This window comes from Bacillus rossius, chromosome 2 (genome assembly GCF_032445375.1).
Source record: "Bacillus rossius redtenbacheri isolate Brsri chromosome 2, Brsri_v3, whole genome shotgun sequence".
NCBI classification, from domain to species: domain Eukaryota; kingdom Metazoa; phylum Arthropoda; class Insecta; order Phasmatodea; family Bacillidae; genus Bacillus; species Bacillus rossius.
In genome coordinates this window covers 127388169-127407864 of record NC_086331.1, presented here as the reverse complement: position 1 = coordinate 127407864, position 19696 = coordinate 127388169, and the positions used below count along the sequence as shown (strand labels likewise).

The following is a 19696-nucleotide window of genomic DNA, read 5'->3' as shown; positions in this document are numbered from 1 at the left end:
GGGCTCAAAAGGCCATGGTACTGATGTGAAGATCCACAATGGTGTAATGGTAAATTGTGGCCCTGGGTAGGGCTTCTGTACTGGAAAAAGGCTGTGAACTGGCCATAAAAATTGTAAGCTCTGGGGAGCCAGAGACGGTGGAATATCTAAGGGGCTTGTCTGCAGTTGGCTGTGTAACTGGCTTCAAGGACATTGGTGCCTCGTTGTGAGCATCCGAGTGACATCATAGTGATGTTATGCACCATGTCGATGAGATGTGTGTTGGTGCGGATTTTTAACTAGATTCTCTCATTTAAATGATTAGTGCAGTTGGTTGAATTGTTGGATAGGCATCAGTAACAGAGGCATCCGATTGAGGATCATAGGCAGGGAAGGCAATATCTATAGCTATACAGAATGTGTGATAAATACATCTATGTTTGTGAAAGAGAGTGTGGATAGGAACTGCCTTGGAGCACTGAGTGGAATGGATAGTACATAGTGTGTCGACAAATAGTGATTTGTTTTTCTGCACCATCCCATGTTATTATTTATTCTTATTTTTTAAAAGTGTTCAGGGTTAATGCTATTTCTTTAAATCCAAAAGGGTCCTTATTATTTAAGCATTAGGCAGTTGGTCCACCCATGGCTAGTACCACTGCATTAGCGACCGAACATGCATAAAGTCCTACGCTGTGTTAGCAGTGGGTCAGATAATTCCCACCTGGCCACACGTACTGGCTCCAGTGACCCGTGCAGTGGTTGCACTTTAGGCCACGCCCGGTTTGACACCCGCATTGCATTACGATGCCACCTCAGTGCTGGTGCGGCCAGAACAGCCAGCCTACGTCCGCAGCACAACCAGATTTTCCCCATCCCCCCTTTTTTTTAATTTTTGCTGTTGTTCTCAGAATCCGGGGCAAGGCAGAGTCGACCCCCTCTCAGTTCCCCCTCATGTCGGGATGCCCAGAGGTCCGTGCACCGTATGTCAGGTGCCACACAAACTACATTATGTCTTCCTTCCGGATGGTAATCGAATTTGCCACTTGGGAGCACCAGCTCCCGATACATCATTCTTTAGGATCTAGCTACCCCCTTTCTCTTCAGGCCACCACATCAATGTCTCATATCCTCCCTCTATGCTATTCGGTGCCTTGGCCGCCATCTCGCAGCCTCTTATCAAACTTGTTGGTTACTTAGTTACTCTGTTAGTCCGTTCCTGAGTGCCTCAAACTTGGATACCACTGCCCCCGCCCTCCGTAGGATTCATCCGTACAAAGAAATAATCCTTGCCAGTGGTATTTCCCGGTATCCTTAAGCCCGGTCTTTGCGAATCAGGTTTAACTACAAGTGTACCCCAGGACCCGAGGCCAGAGTCCGTCCGCCTTCGCGCCTGTTCGAGTGGAATCTTGAGTGCATCGCGGGCCAGCACTTGGCCAGTAGGTACCGTTGTGGATTCTAAGTACCCAGATATTTAAGAAGGGGATGCAAACCGGTCTCAAAGAGAGTCTCTCTTATTTTTGTTTGAACTTTTACTTCAGTTATTCACAACATATAGGAAGCATCGTATTTTCATTATTTTTTCTCGTTGTTAGCACTACTTTTATCGGCTTTTCGTGTAGTGTAGTGCACTGAGTGAAACGGCCACGCAGCCTTGGTGTCGGTAGCCGCCCGCGCAGCTATCACGTGACGCGCCATGTTCCTCCGCAGGAACCATTATTTTTGTTGATCAGTAATTGTTAATCAAAATTTAATAATTGTTTGTAGTTTTTAAGAAACCTAACATAATTCACTGTGCGATTAGGCCTCAAAATCCAGCCCGAATCGTTCACGCGGAAATCGGGGCCTTCAGCGGTCCTTGTCTGACTGGCTTAGGAGCCGGAGTGCGCGCGCACCACAGAGTCATCACCACTTGTTCATCTGTCTTAGTATCAATAGTGTAAGTACTTTCAAATCCCTTTTCATCGGCTCCATGGCCGGCTCTAATCAAATTCTGCCAAATTCACCGCTTAGCTTAATTACATTATTCGCCATCGCATGTTCGCGAGTTTAACTATTTCTTTAGTAGGTCGTGTCCGTGGATGTTTGCCTTTGTTGCCCGCACTGGGCCGTCTGCAGACGTTAAGTGCAACCTTAAGTGAACCTTCTTACATAAACATTAAACCGCACGGGAACCTGCTGTAGGCTGTCTCTCCGCATGTGTGAGCTTTCGCCCAAGTTTAAGAGCAGACATTCGCTTCTTAACTATACCGTACCACTGTTGGGTTAGTGCTCCAATAAGTGAACTTAATCTTTAATGCGTGCGCAGTGTTGATCGCGTAGTCGTTACGCACATGACCTAAATCAGTGTCTTGGTAATTTTAGTGTGTTTTGCAGGGTTGATTCATCTAGTTTAACGTGTGCCACATGCCGAATTCTTAAATGCTTCTACATCAGTAACTGCGCTTCGCCACACATGGACTTTCTCTTCACTATACAGTCAAATCCATGGTAGCCGCGGTCGTAACTAGGATTCTCTTGTTCTACCATTGCGCAGGGCCGTGCTCCGACACCGCAATGTGATTGGCTGGAAAAAACAACGAATTTTTACTAAAAACGAGTTGACATCGCACGGTTGCGCATAGTAGGTACCTACTATAAGTATTAGTATAGAAAATGACGAAATTGAAATTGTTTCTTAATTTTATTTTCATAATTGAATAATTTTGGCCAATACGTTTTCATGGTAAAGAAAAGTTTTAATAATATTATCTGTAATGTGATTAACACAATGAAACCTGCAACAATTTGGTAAGTTCCAATTTTTCGAATACCTACATCGCGTGACCGGAAAACATGACAATATTAATGAGGTTTTAATTTATCTAACTTTACTGAACCACAAAATAAGCGTAAGATACTATAGCGTGTCGATCGTAGAATTAATTAAAGTTATTTACAAAATAAATTTTCAATCCATTAATTATTATAAATGTAGTACGATGAGCAACCGGCATTTGTCAACCGATTTAAAGATTTTTACGTTGATTTTTTTTTCTTGTTGTAGGAAGCAAAGTTTGGACGATATACAGGTCCGACCCACCTTAATGAGCAGGCCTACTTTCTCCAGTCTGTTCGGAGAAATGCGCTCGAACGAATTAGCGCCTGCTTCTCGCAGTGCAGTGTCCCGGCATCTCTCGCTCGCGCGAGGCGCCAGAAGACAAATAGGGAAGCACTCGCCCACTCAAACCACTTCTCATTTAACGACTTGAGGCTGTGACAGGCCATTATTATGGATATGTGCGCACTTGTTTTTCGTTCCGAGAAGCCGGCGATATTTTCCCTCTTGCTTTTATTTTTCGCGCGTCAAGCACGACAAAAAAGAAGAATAAGCAACCCGCCGGCGTCTGTGCAACTTGACCTGAAAGGAACGGCAGAAAAGAAAAAAAAAAGATGGAATGCCCGCCGCAGTCGAAGGCAAACGTCGAAGCCAGTTTAGTCGCCGCTGTGGTTCGGCCTCGCGAACATGAATGCCTGGGAGCTGATCTTCCAGTTGGCTGTCCACTTGTCCCAGAGAGAAGGTAAGCCTCGGTGTCGCCCGGTGATTCATTATACCTACACGCTTTCGTGAGCATAAGCATCATAAAATCCACAACTCTGATAAGTGTTGCGTGATTTTCTGAAAACTAAATAGTTTCAATACCGGAATTGTTTCATTTCGAAGGTTGATTATTATGGCGGATTATTTACGCAATGTTTACATTTTCTTATCACTGACCGACGAACTGAATGTAAATGGAAGTAAAAATAAAAATTATCTACCGTATATTTGTGGGCGTAGCTTTAATAACAGCTCGTTTTTCTTAAATATTTTCCTTCCTTTTTTTTTTTTTTTCCAAACTGCGCAAAGCGTGAGAGAGACCCATTCACAAACATGCGTTTGTTTTGACATTTTATTATTATTACTCAATTTTTTTGTACTTTTGCGTGGAATATGCTTGGAAACTCAAATGTCAACTACTTAAATCACTTGTAAAAATACAAGGCAGAGGCTTGTACCATTTAATTTGTTACAAAGCTCTGTTTTGCAGTTCAAGTGATATATTTGGCTACTGAATGTCTAAGGATTTACCTTGTAAAATTCAGTGTATAAGTAAAATGGAGTAAAGTTCTTTTTCCATCATACAAACGAATTTTTGAACTTCGTTATAGTTCACAGAAAACTGAGTCGCATTTGAAATCAATAAAATCGTCAATTACTTGGCCAACTGTAAGGAGTAGCTAAACTTTAACGTTGTTAACTTTTCAGCACTGAATTTAACCACATGCCTTTTAATGAATTATTGAAACGTATATTTCATAGGAGTTACGATAGTCAAGTGGATCGCATAACACGCCTCCAGCCAAGGCGTTGCTGGTTCGATTCTCGACGAGGCCAGACCCAAATATTTCGCAACTGAGAAAACTGGTGGACGCTACCGTGAGATGGTGTAGCGTAATATCGGGGTACCACCTCCCTACTTCCCTTCTCCCGGATCAAATCCCTTCCGCCAATGCTGCATTTCAATGACGCTCCCCTTTGTCGACTTGTCAGCGTGACGTTTTGCTGTGGCTAATTCATTCATCCTGTTAGATCAACCAGGTTTTATGTGGAATGCCCTTTCAAATCTTCGAACTTAAAAATGTTTCATCGAAGATCCTGTATCTTGCTGTTTATGAGGGGGGACGACAGTTGTTGCGATCAAACGGATTTGTTTTTACAAAATTTATGCGAAATTGCTGAAAGTTAGTTTTCTTCTGTTTTAAAGTTTCATGTGAAATAACAGTAAGACAATGGTGGTTTTGTTCAATACCATTAGATCGCACTAAAGGCTTAATTAATGTTTTAGCGATTTTTTAAACGAAACAAGTTAAGAAAACGTTTAAAAAATATTCTTTGGAAAAATTTTGTAGCGCCTACGTCTGCACCCAACTCGCCGTCTTCTTAGCACAGAGCAATTGATCGTCACAAGGTTTCGATCGCGCGACCTCTTAGCCAGCAGTGAAGAGATCCCACTGCGCGGGAATTTCAAATTTGGCTGATACTTTGCAGGAATTGCGTTTCAGGACATACGTACCCGTATGTTCCTTGACACAAGTTGCTAGTTCCGCCATTATTCACCACCCATTAGCCTTTTCCCCCCACTCAACTGCCGAACATTCTGTATACGATCATCCACCGTGGCTCGTCCAGAGAGTTCCCAGCTCCTCTGTCCCTGGCCGAGATGCAGGCAGTCCATCGGCTCGCAAGCACCAAGGGAGTGTGCCACTCTCTCGCTAGACCTTGCCACTCCACACCACACTGATTTACCCCGGTTTCAGACGCACCAACCACGGGAAGCCTAACATGTACATCAAGTTCTGTCCCTCCCTGAACACGCCCGAATATTCACCTTCGGCCAACCTCGGGCTAATTTATATCTTTATATATATATATTTCTTGTGTGCGTGTGTATGTCACTGAACTCCTCCTAGACGGCTGGACCGATTTTGATGAAATTTTTTGTGTGAGTTCACGGGGATTCGAGGATGGTTTAGATTCACAATTGGATATTTTATCTCGATTCTGAGTTAAGAAAAAACTAAAAAAACACGCTTTAAAAGCAAAAAAAACTAAGCATTGTTGATAATTAGCCTCCATGGCAACGGGCTTTTGCATTGTTGTTGCCTTCTGCGTAACCATGGGAAAGGTTTTTGGTAACGGCAGTGGCGTGCCCAAGATGAGGGGTATGTATAATGAGAAGATACAAAATGTCCAGCGTAGAAATACTTACCGCCATATCCATATCTCACAAAAAGTACATTTGGGCAGGACAATGTCTGTCGGGTCCGCTAGAAAGATATATAGAGATATATATGTAGAAAGATATGTAGATAGAGATATAAATAGAAAGATAGAGAGAGTTATAGAGATAGAATTAGAGAGATAAAGAGAGATGCTTAGTATACGTTTAAAAAATTAAAAAAATTGATTGAGGCATTGCAACGCATGCCGGGCATTATCTAGTATATTTATATTTCTCTGTTTATTTTAATGTAGCTATACTAACCTAACTAACCGTCCATAGTGTTTTAAAATGTTTAATGTAGCTAACCTAACCGACAACTTTTAAAATTTGAATTCATTTTTCCTGCGCAAAAATAAAACAAATCCCGAGGTTGGCCGAAGGTGAATATTCGGGCGTGTTCGGGCAGGGACAGAACTTGATGGACATCTTAGGCTTCTCACCAACCACACCTGCACACCGCGCTACCAAAGAGTGGCCAAAAGAATCGACGAACACCGGCAAAAGGCACGCCGGACTGCCTACAGGAATCATGAACCAGCCACCGAAACACAACAATTTATTTTCCGAAGCTTTCCCAACAATTCGATATATTTACTACAAAATTCAGAATGTCCCAGTTTTCTACGTTATGTTTTAACGGTTTAATTTAAACTATTTACTACAAACCACACATCAAACTGAAGTTAAACCAAACTGAATTTTCTTACAAATGTTCAATATGTGCACCTTTAGTTATAGTCACATATCCAAACTGAAGTCCAATTATTCCCACACTTTGGTTAACACGTCAGGAGTAATGGAAGCAATAGCCTCTTCAATTCTGTGTCTCAACTCTGGCAATTCATTAGGTAGCGGCGGAACGTAAAGCCCCAAAGGAAAAATAATTATAAATTATAACATTGTTACATGAATAAATGAAAATATAATTAAATAAAAATTAGTAATTAAGTAAAGTACAGGTACAAAATTATAACAATATATAAAACTTACTTAAATACTAAAGCCATCTCTTCATCAGTTAAATTATGTAGCCAAATATGAACATATTTTTTCATTTGAAAATAATTATTAGTTTTTAGTTTTGCAGGAAGAATAACAACAATTTTTGGAAGCAAAAATTCTAAATATCTCTGAGATATTGTTTTATGAAATTAAACCGTGAACCAGTGGCTTGCAGATACGCCCTACGGCAGGAATTTTTAAAATGCTTAGAGGCGTTCACGGTTCATTTCTAAGTAAGTTGGGCCTCAGTGGCCTTGACTGCGAGGGATCACACTCGTGTGGCGAGGGTCGCGAGTTCGACGTGTCAGCGCCTTGGAGCCCAATATCAATCTTTAAGGTTGCGTCAAATTTATCTCTATAAGTACAATATTTAAACATCTTGAATTACTTCTATTAATTGCATCGTTCATCCCCTATTTCATGATAATGAAATCCACTGAGTTAGAAATTTAAAAAAAAATTGGCCACTCAATTGAAACTAACTGAATATAGAAAATTGGTTTCATAGAAAATAAAATGATTTATTATAGATATAAATAAATTCGTGTTTTCCAGTGAGTCTTGTGGTATATTCATCAGTGCTTTGGGATACAAGCATTGACATACTGTGGTTTTTTTTTTTTAATTTCTTTCTTGGATCAAGTTACTTTGTGTAATTGGCGGTAGCCTATAAAAAAAAAAGAAGTATGTATGGCAATTTTTCTTGTATTCTTTTGTCTTTAGAGTGTGCAGTCTCTGTCCATAACAAGATTCCACAACACACATTGCAAGGGAAATTTGCGAGTGAAATAATTGGCGGAATACCTCTGCGAACGGCTTCATCATCACCTTGGATGGTAAGGAAAGAGCATTTTAACTGCGCGCCATGTATTTAGAAGCGTAAGAGCTACAATAGAACAATTTTTCACAGTTTTCAGTGTTTCAAGTTAATTCTTACGCTGTATAATATTACTTTATCTGCTTAGCCACGCCCACTCCGCCAACTTAGCCGCTTTAAGTCCAGAAATCGACAGTTGCACGATGTTTTCTTGTCACACCTAGACTCGCAGGTAACTTATCTTGTATGCTGTATATCTTAGAATGATAACATGTTCTGCTTGCATTGCAACTGGAATAAATAAATAAATAAAAAATAATTTCTCACTGTGTTACCTAGTTATACCTACATAGATCTTTTCAGTTTTAAATTCAACCTTGATTTTTTTTTTTACAAATTCATAATTTCTGACACTATTAAACATGATTGATTTAATGGGATTTTATTTAAATGAAAGAGCCCTTAGGACTCATTGGAAGTGTTACCTAACTGCCTACAAATTCTTGCGACATCAGTGTCAAAAGTTTTTACTGCCTCTCTGTTCCTCGCTTGACTTAATATCTAAAAGAATATTTTATTTACAAATGCAGATAGATAAAAATTCTTTTGCTAAAAATATTAACAAGAAAACAATGCCTGTACTAAAATTAAAAAAATGTAATTTTTACAAGAATTAATTATGAAATTCTATTTGAAAAATAAATATGGAGTCAAAATATACAATAAAATTATTGGAAAATGTATGGCAAATTCTTCATAATATAACGAGACAGTAATAAAAAGCACCATTTTTCCTTCTTGAATTTCAAAATGCAGTAATAACTTTTTATGTTACTTATACGAATGTAAAAAACATATGTGAGTGTAACTGTAAATTAAACATCCCCACTGCTTACCTTACCATTTTATTTCTTATTTTGACCTTTTACTATCTGTATTTAGTTTCTTTCCACGTTTCTTTTTATTACCTAATGAATTTAGAGGCTTCAGCCATTTATTTTCCAGTGGCAGCTAGTGTCTCCTGTGCAGTAAGAAATTTTAGCATAGGCTAATGTGATCATAATTATATAAAATGCTGTTGGCTGGTGGTTTTGTCATAAATCGTTACAAAAATATTGACTTCGCAATGTCTTAGTTAAGCGTTTGCAAAGGCATGAAAAATTCTCAATAGCTACATTTTGTCAGCTTTAAGTCTAGTCTACTATTATTTGAAAGTTAAAATTATAACTGCAAAATTGTTGATTGTATATTAACATACAAAGAAAATAAGCAGAAATTATCATGTGTACCTATGGTTCTTATAATATGGGTCTTTAAACTCTAATGGGAAAATTAAGCCCTTAATCTTACAAATTTTAACTTCACGATCCAGCACGAAGGTAAACGAATTATATTTTTCTTTTAACAGCAGGCAAGAAAAACCAATTCAGGGGCTTTATTGCGCAAATAATTCACGAGTATTTTATTCCAGTAAATAACACGTTTGAATACCTTTCCAACGAATTCATCAATTTTAGATTTTGTTAATGTTTGGCAGCCGCGTTTTGCTGGCTCAGATGTGCGGCGGTAGATCTCCACACTGTGATTGGCTAGTAGAATACACACACAAGCCAATGAATTAAGCCGCTTTTTTCACTAACAAGTTCACCCAGGGAATCATTAGATGTGCTTAATTTTAGAAGCAACGAAAAAACTATTGTTTTTTTTATTGAAACAAAAACCTGGTCAAACATTAGAAAATAAAATATCGTAGCTTTTACATTTGTATATCTAGCAGCAATTTACGATACTATCCTTGCAAATTCTCTGCATAGGCAACTTAGAATGATGTGATTAACATAAAAAAAACATAATTAAAATCGTGTTTTCATTGCAGCTAAGAATTTTGAAAACAACTTAAGATTTACGATGTAGTTTTGTCCGGCCTTGAGAAACGTTTCGGCGGGTTTATTCAGGGCCTGTCCAGGGACATTAACCCGAATCTATTATTCCATCATCGCACAATCGAAAAACGTAGCCTTTTGATAATTTCAGTATCATTGCTGTTGTAACACTGACAGGAAGTTCGTGTGCAGGTTACTGATGTGTGTGTGTGTTTGTTACGTAGGTGGCAGTTGGCGAGAGAAGTGTCAACGGTTCTGTGGACTGGTACTGCGCAGGCGCATTGATACAGTCCAACAAGGTGCTAACAGCCGCCCACTGCGTTGTCCGAAGGTAGAGCTCCAGGTTGGACTTAACTATCATCGTATCGTGTGCTCATTGTCCCACTATCAAGGTCCGAAGCTTTTTGAAGTGAAACTTCTTTGGGCGCAATGAACGTAAAATTTAAAGGCTGAATTTTAATGTAACGTTTTCGTGAAACATTGTTGTGAAACGTTTCTGACGCCAAAAGGACATAGAATAGGTACTTAGCCAAAAACATATAAAGAGCACTATGCCATATACGTTGCTGGGCTCGTTTTTGTTCTCCTCTTTGTGCGATGATTCGTTTCCCGATCAAAAAAAATATATATATAACCGAGAGAGATAGATGAATAAAATAATAAGACAGAGAGTGTACGCACGTGCCTGTTTAAGAAAATAGATATAGGTATCCTATACAGTCAGCTGTGAATGCCTTGAATTTTATATCTGCTACCAGCACCCTCGCGTTCCTCTTTGTTCAACCAGCAGCGTAGAGAGCACTGTTGAGACAGTCCCTGCATTCCCCGACATAAATAACGCTACCTGTTATGAATTTCATATTTGTTCAGAGATTTGGCATGTTCCAGATGGCAGAATCGTTTAGAGTAACCTGTACAGTTTTTCTTTGTGGTGTATTTCAACAGTGAGTAATATTTATTAACTAGCTGTGCCCGCGACTTCGTCCGCGTGGTATAGTGTCTTTGGGTAGCATTTTTAATTATTTAGGCTAATTATTTCGGCTAATTATTTCACAAAAACGACACATACGTGTCTGCCCGTTCGGCTAAGCACACTTAGGAAAATCTTCCCACCTACACCGCGCCGTACCACGCCGCGCCTCACCCCCTCCCCCCCCCTCTCCATGTTGCTGCACAGCGCTCATTGTGTACGGCGCGGTGCTTGGCAAGTTTCTTACTCGCGTTAACTTCAGTTTCACATTTTGTATTGACTCCGTAAATGTTGCATTAGAATACCTCTAATATTTTGTCTCTTGTCGCAAACTTATAAAACATTCACATAAACCTTGCATATTTCCATACAAACTGTCATCCCCTATTCCCTATTGTTATTTTACACTCTTGAGAGTAAAACTTTTACAAACTTTGAATGCCATATTTATTTATATCGAATCAACAGCCTAAAAAATAAGTTTCAAGCTTCTAGCTCTAAAAATGATGATACTTCCATACAACTTTTCATCCCCCCTATTCCAACCCCTTACAACCATTATTTTCGCATTAAAAAGTAGCCTATGTCCTTTCTCAGGCTCTAGACTATCTGTGTACAAAATTTCATTTAAATCGGTTCAGTAGTTTTGGCGTGAAAGCGCGACAGACAGAGTTACTTTTGCATTTATAATATTAGTAAGGATTTATCATTATTGATTGTTTAATAGTTATTGATATCCTGAGCATATATTTTGAAGTGAGTAATAATTTTGTTAAATCATGTGTGGTCATTAATTTTTATTTTCATCAAATTTCTAAAAATACAAAAAAAAAAGGATTCTTTAATAAGTACTTGAAAATAAATGAAAGCCATTAAACCCCGCACAGTGTTCTTTTTAGAAAATTGTATTCTTTCTCTCTCTCTCTCTCTGCCATTTTACTCCTCACGATATAGGACTTACGAGTCGAGGTATGAATTCCCAATGAAGTTTCACTTCTATCACGTGTACCGAGTTACACGTGCTTTTTTTTTATTCTTGTATTAGGTTGCACATGAACGGGCCACCTACGTAATTTATTACTGGGAAGATGCAGGGACGGATTTAGGGGAGGGCAATCGGGGCGAAAGCCCCGGGGCCTCCACAAACGGAGGGCCCCCACAAATCCTTTGATATTATTTTTTCGCTGTTTTACCTTTACCTACAGTACCTACTTTGTACATACATGATTATATTATTGTTAAATATTAACAGAAATATTCATTAACACTAAAATTTAATTTCATATAATTCTTGTCTCCGATTATATTTATGTATGTTTATTAAATACTAAGAGAATCTACTTGATTTCACAATAAATTATTTATTGGAAAACTCGACTGAAAAAAATTGTTCATTTTATTTGTAAAATAATTTGGGGCCAGGGGGCCTCCGCTCATGTCCTTTCCAGATAGTCACCACTCACCAGTCACCACCTCCGGCTAGCTCAAAATTAGGTGATGAGTGGAACATACAGGTTATATGGCAGGTCACGAAGAAATTCTTACTCAATGTTTTTATTTTATTCATGTAAAAACCACACTATATTCCGTACAACAGAGCACACACAAAAAAAATTGAAATGTACCTCAAGAAAGGAGAAAAAACACGTAGATTCTTAATACGAATTACATTATATTGCCCGGATAAGTTCGGGGCAGCGACGGCTTTGTCGCCTTGCGGTGGGCTTTGCCTACGACTACAGTCAAAAAATTTATAATTAAATTAAAATGTCCGAAGAAAAAAAAGTTGTAAGGCGTCGCCCGGACCGTAGCCGCAAAGTTGTACTTTAATAAAACATTATTATGCGAGCCATCGCCAGACCACCATCTCTCGTCCCGGACAATGACTAACTTTACAGCCTTCCTCCCCTTTGTGCGGGCAGTGTCCTGGGCTAGCTGACGTAATTTTCAGTCAATCACGCCACTTGGCAACAGAGGCTTCCCCGAAATTCTTACTTCTGTTCCCACGACGCAGCGATTTTCTCTCTCTCACACACTCCCGTGACAGTGACTCACACGCCTAGCGTGTGAAACAAAGCCTCGGTCGTGGAAATAACGAAGGAGATTTCCTCAGCATGCCTTCCCACACAAAGAATTACTAGAAAGGGGCGTAGCCAGGGGGGGGTTTTAGGGGTTCAAACCCCCCCTTAGCATCAAATCTTTAATTAATTTCTTATTCATCACTCAAACAAATTTCATATTAAAATTAATAAAATTTTTACCATTACAATATTTAAATTTAAGAACCTAAAACTGCTAAAATAGCACTATTTTACACCTTAAAATCCAAATTTTCCCGGGGGAGGGCCCCCGGACCCCCCGCTTTAATACGGGGGGGCCATGCTTCTTAACACCCCCCATACACAAATCCTGGCTACGCCACTGTAGAAATTAAACCTATGAATTTTAAAAATAAAAACGTTTAGGTACAAAAACTTTTAAAAGGAAAAACTTTACATCTAACCTGAAATATGACCAAAATATTTATAACAAATTATTATTACTGGATTGCATGAGGAAGGCTGTAATCTGGGTTGTTACAAGATTGAATTTTTAACTAGTTTCATTAACATTCTAAACAGGTAGGGCATATTCTTTAACAACCTTTCATATAAATAAAATAACTTTCTCAAAATTTTTGTATAGGAGTCATGCAATAGGTCAACAAATAGTGGGTAACTCTGTTTATTTGTTTTCATTTTTTGTTTATTTTGTTCCCAGTGGTCATTCACCAAGTCAGTTATTATAGTTTGTGGACATCCTGCCTGAAACAAAGTATAATTTGTCATTGGAAAATTTTTAAAGCTTAACTCTGGTTTGCAGGAAACCTGATGTGGTACGAGTTGGCGAGCTTGATTTTGCAAGTGAACACGAGCCATCTGCCCCAGCTGACCTGCCAGTGAGCTTCATATCGGTGCACCCAGAATACTCGCCACCAGTAAATTACAATGACATTGCCATGCTCCACCTGGGACGTAATGCCAGCTTTAGTAAATATGTGAGGCCAGTCTGCCTGCCTTCCGTTCTTCACTCTGTAAACACAGGACAAAGTGCCATGCTTACTGGATGGGGTCACCAGTTCTTCGGTAATATGTGTCTTGTTTATTTTATTTTTCAGTAGCAAATAAGACATCCAAGTAAATTTGTTTTAATGATAACTGTCACATAGATGTAACAGCTTCTGTTTTCTTTGTTTTTGCAGACACACTGTCACATTTCGTAAAATTGTCTCACCATTCACAATAGCATTTAGAGTGGAAATGTATGTGTCCAATTCCTTCACCATTTGAACAAGTTTTTTTTTTGTAAATTCCTATCTACTACTAAAGTAAATTAAACTCGTAAAGCAATATAATACTTTATTATATTTTTTATGAGCCATCGCAAAAAGGTTGACAAACTAATATATTGTAGAACTCCATACATACATCTGATTTTATATTTTGTTTTCCAAGATGACGGCGCCAACAGACATGTAACTGCAAACATATGTACAATTGACATATTGAATACACAGAGGTTTTTATTTTTGTTTTGCATTTCTTTGATTTCAGAATTCAAACATTATAAGCAGGATGTAAATACACATCATTATGGGGAAAATGTCAGGATTTGAAAAATACAATGTTATAAGCAGAAAAATGTTATAAATATGAATATTATAACAGGGTTCTACTGTAACAGCATTTTCAAACATTGAAACATCTTTGTTAGTAAGAAATGTTTTTAAGACAACAATCACAAAAGTGGCGACATGTCCTATAGTCAGGAAAGGTGATTAAACAGGGTGCTAACCTGGGCAGACAAAGCTAGTGAACAAAGAGCTCAAACCCCATTGGGGAGGGCGAAGAGAGCCAACCACTAGCGAAGGCACGAAAGAAGCGAGGGAACCCACACTACACTGTTGCCACGTCGGTGCGCTACCTCCCCTGTCCCTTGCCTGTGTGCTACAGGGATTCTGTGATGTCCTGCGGCAGTCAGCCGAGGCCACACAGTCGTGGCACTCAGGGCAGTACTATACCCATGGGCGTCGCAACCGGGGGGGAAGGGGGGGTCACGTCCCCCCCCAATAATAAAAGTCTTCAATTTCGTCCCCTCCAATAATATATTTAGTTTCGTAGTTATATTAAAAATATGATTTCTGTGATATAACCCAAATGTTGCACATGGTGCATTTAGTGCAATGGTGGTAATTAGAGCACTGTGTTTTTACAAATTTGTTCTCTGAAAATATTTTTTATAAAAAATAAATTATATATTACAACCAACTATAATTAGAATATTTAGGAAAGAAAAATGCCTAAAAACCACCTTTTTTCACCTTCAAACCCCAAATTTTCCCGAGGGAGGACCCCCGGCCTCCCAGCTTTTTTTTCCAAGGGATGGATATTCCTCAACAACTAAATCAATTGAAGTCCCCCCCCAAAAAATATATCCTTGCGACGCCCATGACTATACCTACCGTATGTATTAGCTTACTCCTTCTGCATTAGAGGTGTAAAAGTAACGAAAAAAAGTGTACCCGTATGTATTCGTTACTATAACAATTAGTACTCGTTACTATCGTATCGTTACGTTACTCGTTGCTTCAGATACCTCATAACATGCTATGTTATGTTAGAGCAACGAATTGAGTCGTATTGCGTACGCGTACAGTATGGCATCACGGCGTCACAACATTCATAATTTGTAGAAAACATACTTAATACATTACATACCAAACTGCGTAAGGTGCATTTTTTCACTTTTCCGTATTTTGAACCAGACTTGTGTTTAAGTCATTCTAAATTTAATCTGATTTAATAGGTAAAGTGTAGAACTACAAGTGAACTGTTGACAGAATTTACTAAATTTGCAATGAATTTACTATTTTGAAAATTTTAACCATGAGCTTATGTTATATCACAATAACATCGCAATCCATTATGCGTCGATTATAATGAAAAAGCTACTAATAGGTGTCGAAAATTATTTATTGACAATAAAATTTAAACAATATTCTAACGATAAATCCTATACTATGAAAAATGTGAGTAACAAAATGCATTCGTGTGTAACATTTCGTTACTCGGTACTAAATGGCGCACCCGTTACTCAGTATCGAATACATACGGTTTGCTACAGCTCTATTCTGCATGTTTACCCAAGAGTGGCCAATTGCAGTTCTTTTCATTATATATTGGGGCATTTTACACCGTAAGTTCGTTGGTATTTTGCATTTTGGCTGATGTAACACATTAAAGAAAGTAAATTTCAGAATATCAGGTATTATTCTAAATAATAATAAAAAAGGCAAATTGGAGAAGGCAACAAAGTTAAAATTTGCTATTTCTTTACACCAAATTATGTTGAAATGCAAGATTGCTTGTGCTGTTGTGCTTATTGTAAAGATATGGTAGGCCAAAGAACATTTTAGTCATAATACATAATGAAATAAAAAAGTTTACATAAAATTAACTTATTTACCTAATTATGTGCAGATAAATTGTGTAATGATTTAAAAACAAATGTTTTGCTGAGACCTTTCATGCAAGTACGGAAAGAAATGAATATCGTCTGTAAAGCATAAAAAATTCATACGGTCAGCTTATCTTTGACATGTTTCATATACTGATGTACTAATTTTTTGGTCAAAATTTTAAATGGGCTAAGGTTTACCTACTTGAGTTTTCAAAACTCTCAATTAAACCTGTAATACCTTTTTTACCTCATTTTATATCTTAATATATTGCAGGATGTTAATGAAAAAAACACAAGTTTTTTAAAAATTTGGGTACTTATACTCCAGAACTCTGATTCAAATGAGGTATAACTTAAGGAAAGTTTTATACATGTAAGCTTAAAGTTATAGATAAAAGAGGCTTTGTACTTTGAATTAATGTGGCCTGAAGTCAGAGACTTGAGAGAGTGGGCTAAGAGGGGCAAAATCCTTGGGGCTTGAACATTAGGGAAGCTCGGTTGAGTTTCAAGATGAATTTTTATGTTTAGTTTACCCGGATAGTACGATGAAAATTAAAATTATTTCGCTAGTCGAATTTACTGGAAACCTTACAAGTTATGAGATACAGGTGGCTCATGATTATAGTTATGGCCAAGGAATTGTTTACAAACTTAAGATTTTTTTTTTGATTGTGGGGTTTTAAAAGTTGTAGTATATTAGGTAATTGTGAAAGGACCCGACAAAATTATTTGCCCCCGGGCTCTTTGTTTCTACAGCCCTGCCTGAAGTGTTTCGCTGTGAGCCACGTTTACAAGCGAGAATCTAGTGTTCCAATTCTGCTTACAGGTGGAGATTCAACCGACATCCTTCATGAAGTGTCTGTAACGATTATGAACAGCAGCAAGTGCAGTGCATTATATTCACGATCAGCTGCGTTACGCAGAAGCTATCCACGTGGCATCATAGACTCACAGCTTTGTGCAGGTGATGAACAAGGCGGGAAGGATGCTTGTCAGGTGTGTAGGTTACTATGTTTAAATTTTGTACTGTGAATTTGTATTCACTTGTTTGAATGCTATAAAATTAAATCTTAATAACTAGTTCCTTCCAAATTAAATGTTCTTAAAGTGTTATGTGTATTATCAAGCATGAATGACCACCATAATAAAAAGTTAGGAAATTTAAATTCAGTTGCAAATAAAGAGAATGTTTGATTTCAAAGCAACTACTATAAAGTTCCTCTGTTTACATTGACACTAAGTACATTTTCAATAAATCACCAATATTTACGCAATATTTATACCAAAAGGCAGAATGTCCTGCAGAACAATTCATATTGTTGCCACAAAACAGTCTCTACAGTAACAGGAATAGTTTTTTAGAGTGTACCAGTTTACAGGAAGCTGGTACAGCACGTGCACTAACTGGCTCAATATTCTCTTCTGGGTGTGCACTTCAGTAATTCTTACACAACCATCAGCTTCTGGGAACACCTTCGTAACTCTTGACAAACATCAACTTTGAGGTGGTGTTCACTCCTCGCCCACAAGCACAAGGTCTCCTGGGTTTAATCCAGATTGTTAGGCATGCCACTTACTCCTAGGTTGTAACTGCTGCAAATGTGCTAGATGCCACCTTTTCCATAACTGTCTAGCTAGAGTGCACACCCTCTTCCACCATAAGATGAAGTAAATGCTTTTGTCAGGTCTGCAGTTTCAGGTACAGCTACAAGTAGTCTAGCGATGAGGGAGTGGCCTAGTGTCAGTGCTGACAAGTCTACAGGATAAGATGAAATTGGAGTGAGGGGTCTCGAGTTAAGAATGGCTTCCACTCGGGTGCAAAGCACCATCAGCTCTCATAAGAGGAAGACTTGATTTCCAATCATGCGTACATGGTGGTGGTACTTAGCTTACTTAATAGCCACATCCCACAATCCCCCTTAATGATGACTAGCAGCGGGTAGAAAGTGAAACTTAATTCAGTAACCAGTGATGAAATTCTCCACCACTGGAGATTTGAATAATGCATTGAAAATATTGGTAAGCTGTTGGGCTGCTCACACAAAATTAGCACCGCAGTCTGAGTACAGATTGGAACAAAGATACAAAACTTGTCAAAATCACCAAAAAATCTATCAGAAGTAAAGTTCCGAACTAGCTCAATGTGATTCTTTGGTGACAAAAGAAATGAAAATGGCAGCGATGGAACTTGTTTACATAAATATAAATTGGTTCCGCATAGTCAACTTCACTACTCTCAAAAGGTCCAGATTGAGTTACTCCCTCTCAAGGTAAAATTAACCATTAACAGATGCTGGTTAGTAGGGCAATAGCGGAAGCACTGTACACAATTAAAAACCTGAAATCGAAAGATGGATCAAGCTGCCATAACCCAAAATTGTTGACACAGAAAATTGTACAAAAGCTAACATGAATTTGTTTCAAATGAAACAGGCTCACAAGAAGCCACACTGCAGGATTATCTTAGAGAAGTAAACTTGGGTGTTTTGATGAATAACATATGTCAGCATTTGTGAGAGAACCATCCACTTGCTTCTTTAGATAATGCAAATCATCTAAAACACTCATTCTAGATACACTTACACCCTGTAAGTTCATATATGCCAAAATATGAATAAGCTTCAAATGATACATGTTGGAACAAGGACACTGGTACTTAAGTATCTTGAGTTGTTAAAGAACCACTTGAGGAGATTAAGTTAAGGGATTTTTTCAGAATAAGCATGATCACCTGAAGATGGTCATTTCTCAGGAGGGCATGAGAACAAAACCGATGAGGAATAACACCACATGAAGAACGATTAGCTGAGTTGTATTTGGATACTACATGTCCAGTGCATGAGGAGGAACCCATTTCTAAATTTGGGATACCTGGCTTGGAAATACAAGTCTTCAGCAAATAATCAGGAGTCAATCCAGGCAAGTGTGATGCTTCAATCTGTCCATAATTGTGTTAGTGTAATATTAATGAACTCTGAAAGAAAAGCATAACAAAAGTGAAGCAACTTGGCCAACAGATCAGCACTGCAAAGCTCATCTAAGATGAGACCAGCTTCAATGAACCAACCTGTGACTTGGCCATGGTGAGACTAATGTTTACATTCTCCATGGCATTAACGGCCTGTAAATCTTTCACGTCTTCACATACTCATTCAGATGCATCTGGAAAACCATGTAACTCCACACTTATTATATTACGACACACAAAACCAGGTAGTTGAAAAGTTTTAACTTTGGGTAAAAATTCTATGAACTGAGCACATTTGTTTGCAATCAGAGGGGGTAAGGGCTCACCTACACTGATGCCTGCTGTCCATTAATGCTGACGCACAATCTTCGTCCACACATCTATGTGAGAGAGCTAGCCCATGGGATTGTAAATTCACGCAATTGACAGCACAAAGCATTTGGTGGCCTTCCCATTGCCGATGTTTAGGTGAAATTTTGGATCCCACTTCAAACCCAGAATGTTCATAACTGGCCCACATAAGAACTATATAGTTCCAAGATGTTCACGACAAGCATCTGGCATAGTATCCAGTACTTGAAGTTAGTTTGCTGGGCAATTTGTAGAGTTAAAACCCTCCCAGATGCAGCAGGTTTACAGGTTGGTTTCGTACAAGGATTGCTTCTGGAGATGCAGATCCAGTAACAATAATATCCACAAATATGTGATTTTGGACGGCAGTGGCAGCTACAGGATATAGTTGCTCTTTATCAGTGGCCAGATATTCCAATG

The 19696-nt window shown here is 38.5% G+C and overlaps 1 protein-coding gene across 2 annotated transcripts in view; it reads left to right on the top strand.

The window, feature by feature from the left end:
- Nucleotides 1-3237: 3237 nt before the first annotated feature.
- LOC134529802 (venom protease-like) overlaps nt 3238-19696 on the top strand; it is an 18614-nt gene continuing 2155 nt past the window's right edge. Inside the window, exons 1-6 of one of the 2 annotated variants that reach the window (XM_063364259.1) lie at nt 3238-3539; nt 7512-7624; nt 9713-9819; nt 13321-13583; nt 16784-16953; nt 18674-18876. In XM_063364259.1, the coding sequence (XP_063220329.1) occupies nt 3485-3539; nt 7512-7624; nt 9713-9819; nt 13321-13583; nt 16784-16953; nt 18674-18751 (786 nt within the window). In that variant the 5' untranslated portion in view covers nt 3238-3484 and the 3' untranslated portion in view covers nt 18752-18876. Of the gene's footprint in view, nt 3540-7511; nt 7625-9712; nt 9820-13320; nt 13584-16783; nt 16954-18673; nt 18877-19696 lie in introns of those variants that run through there. The other variant, XM_063364258.1, reaches the window with a different exon arrangement.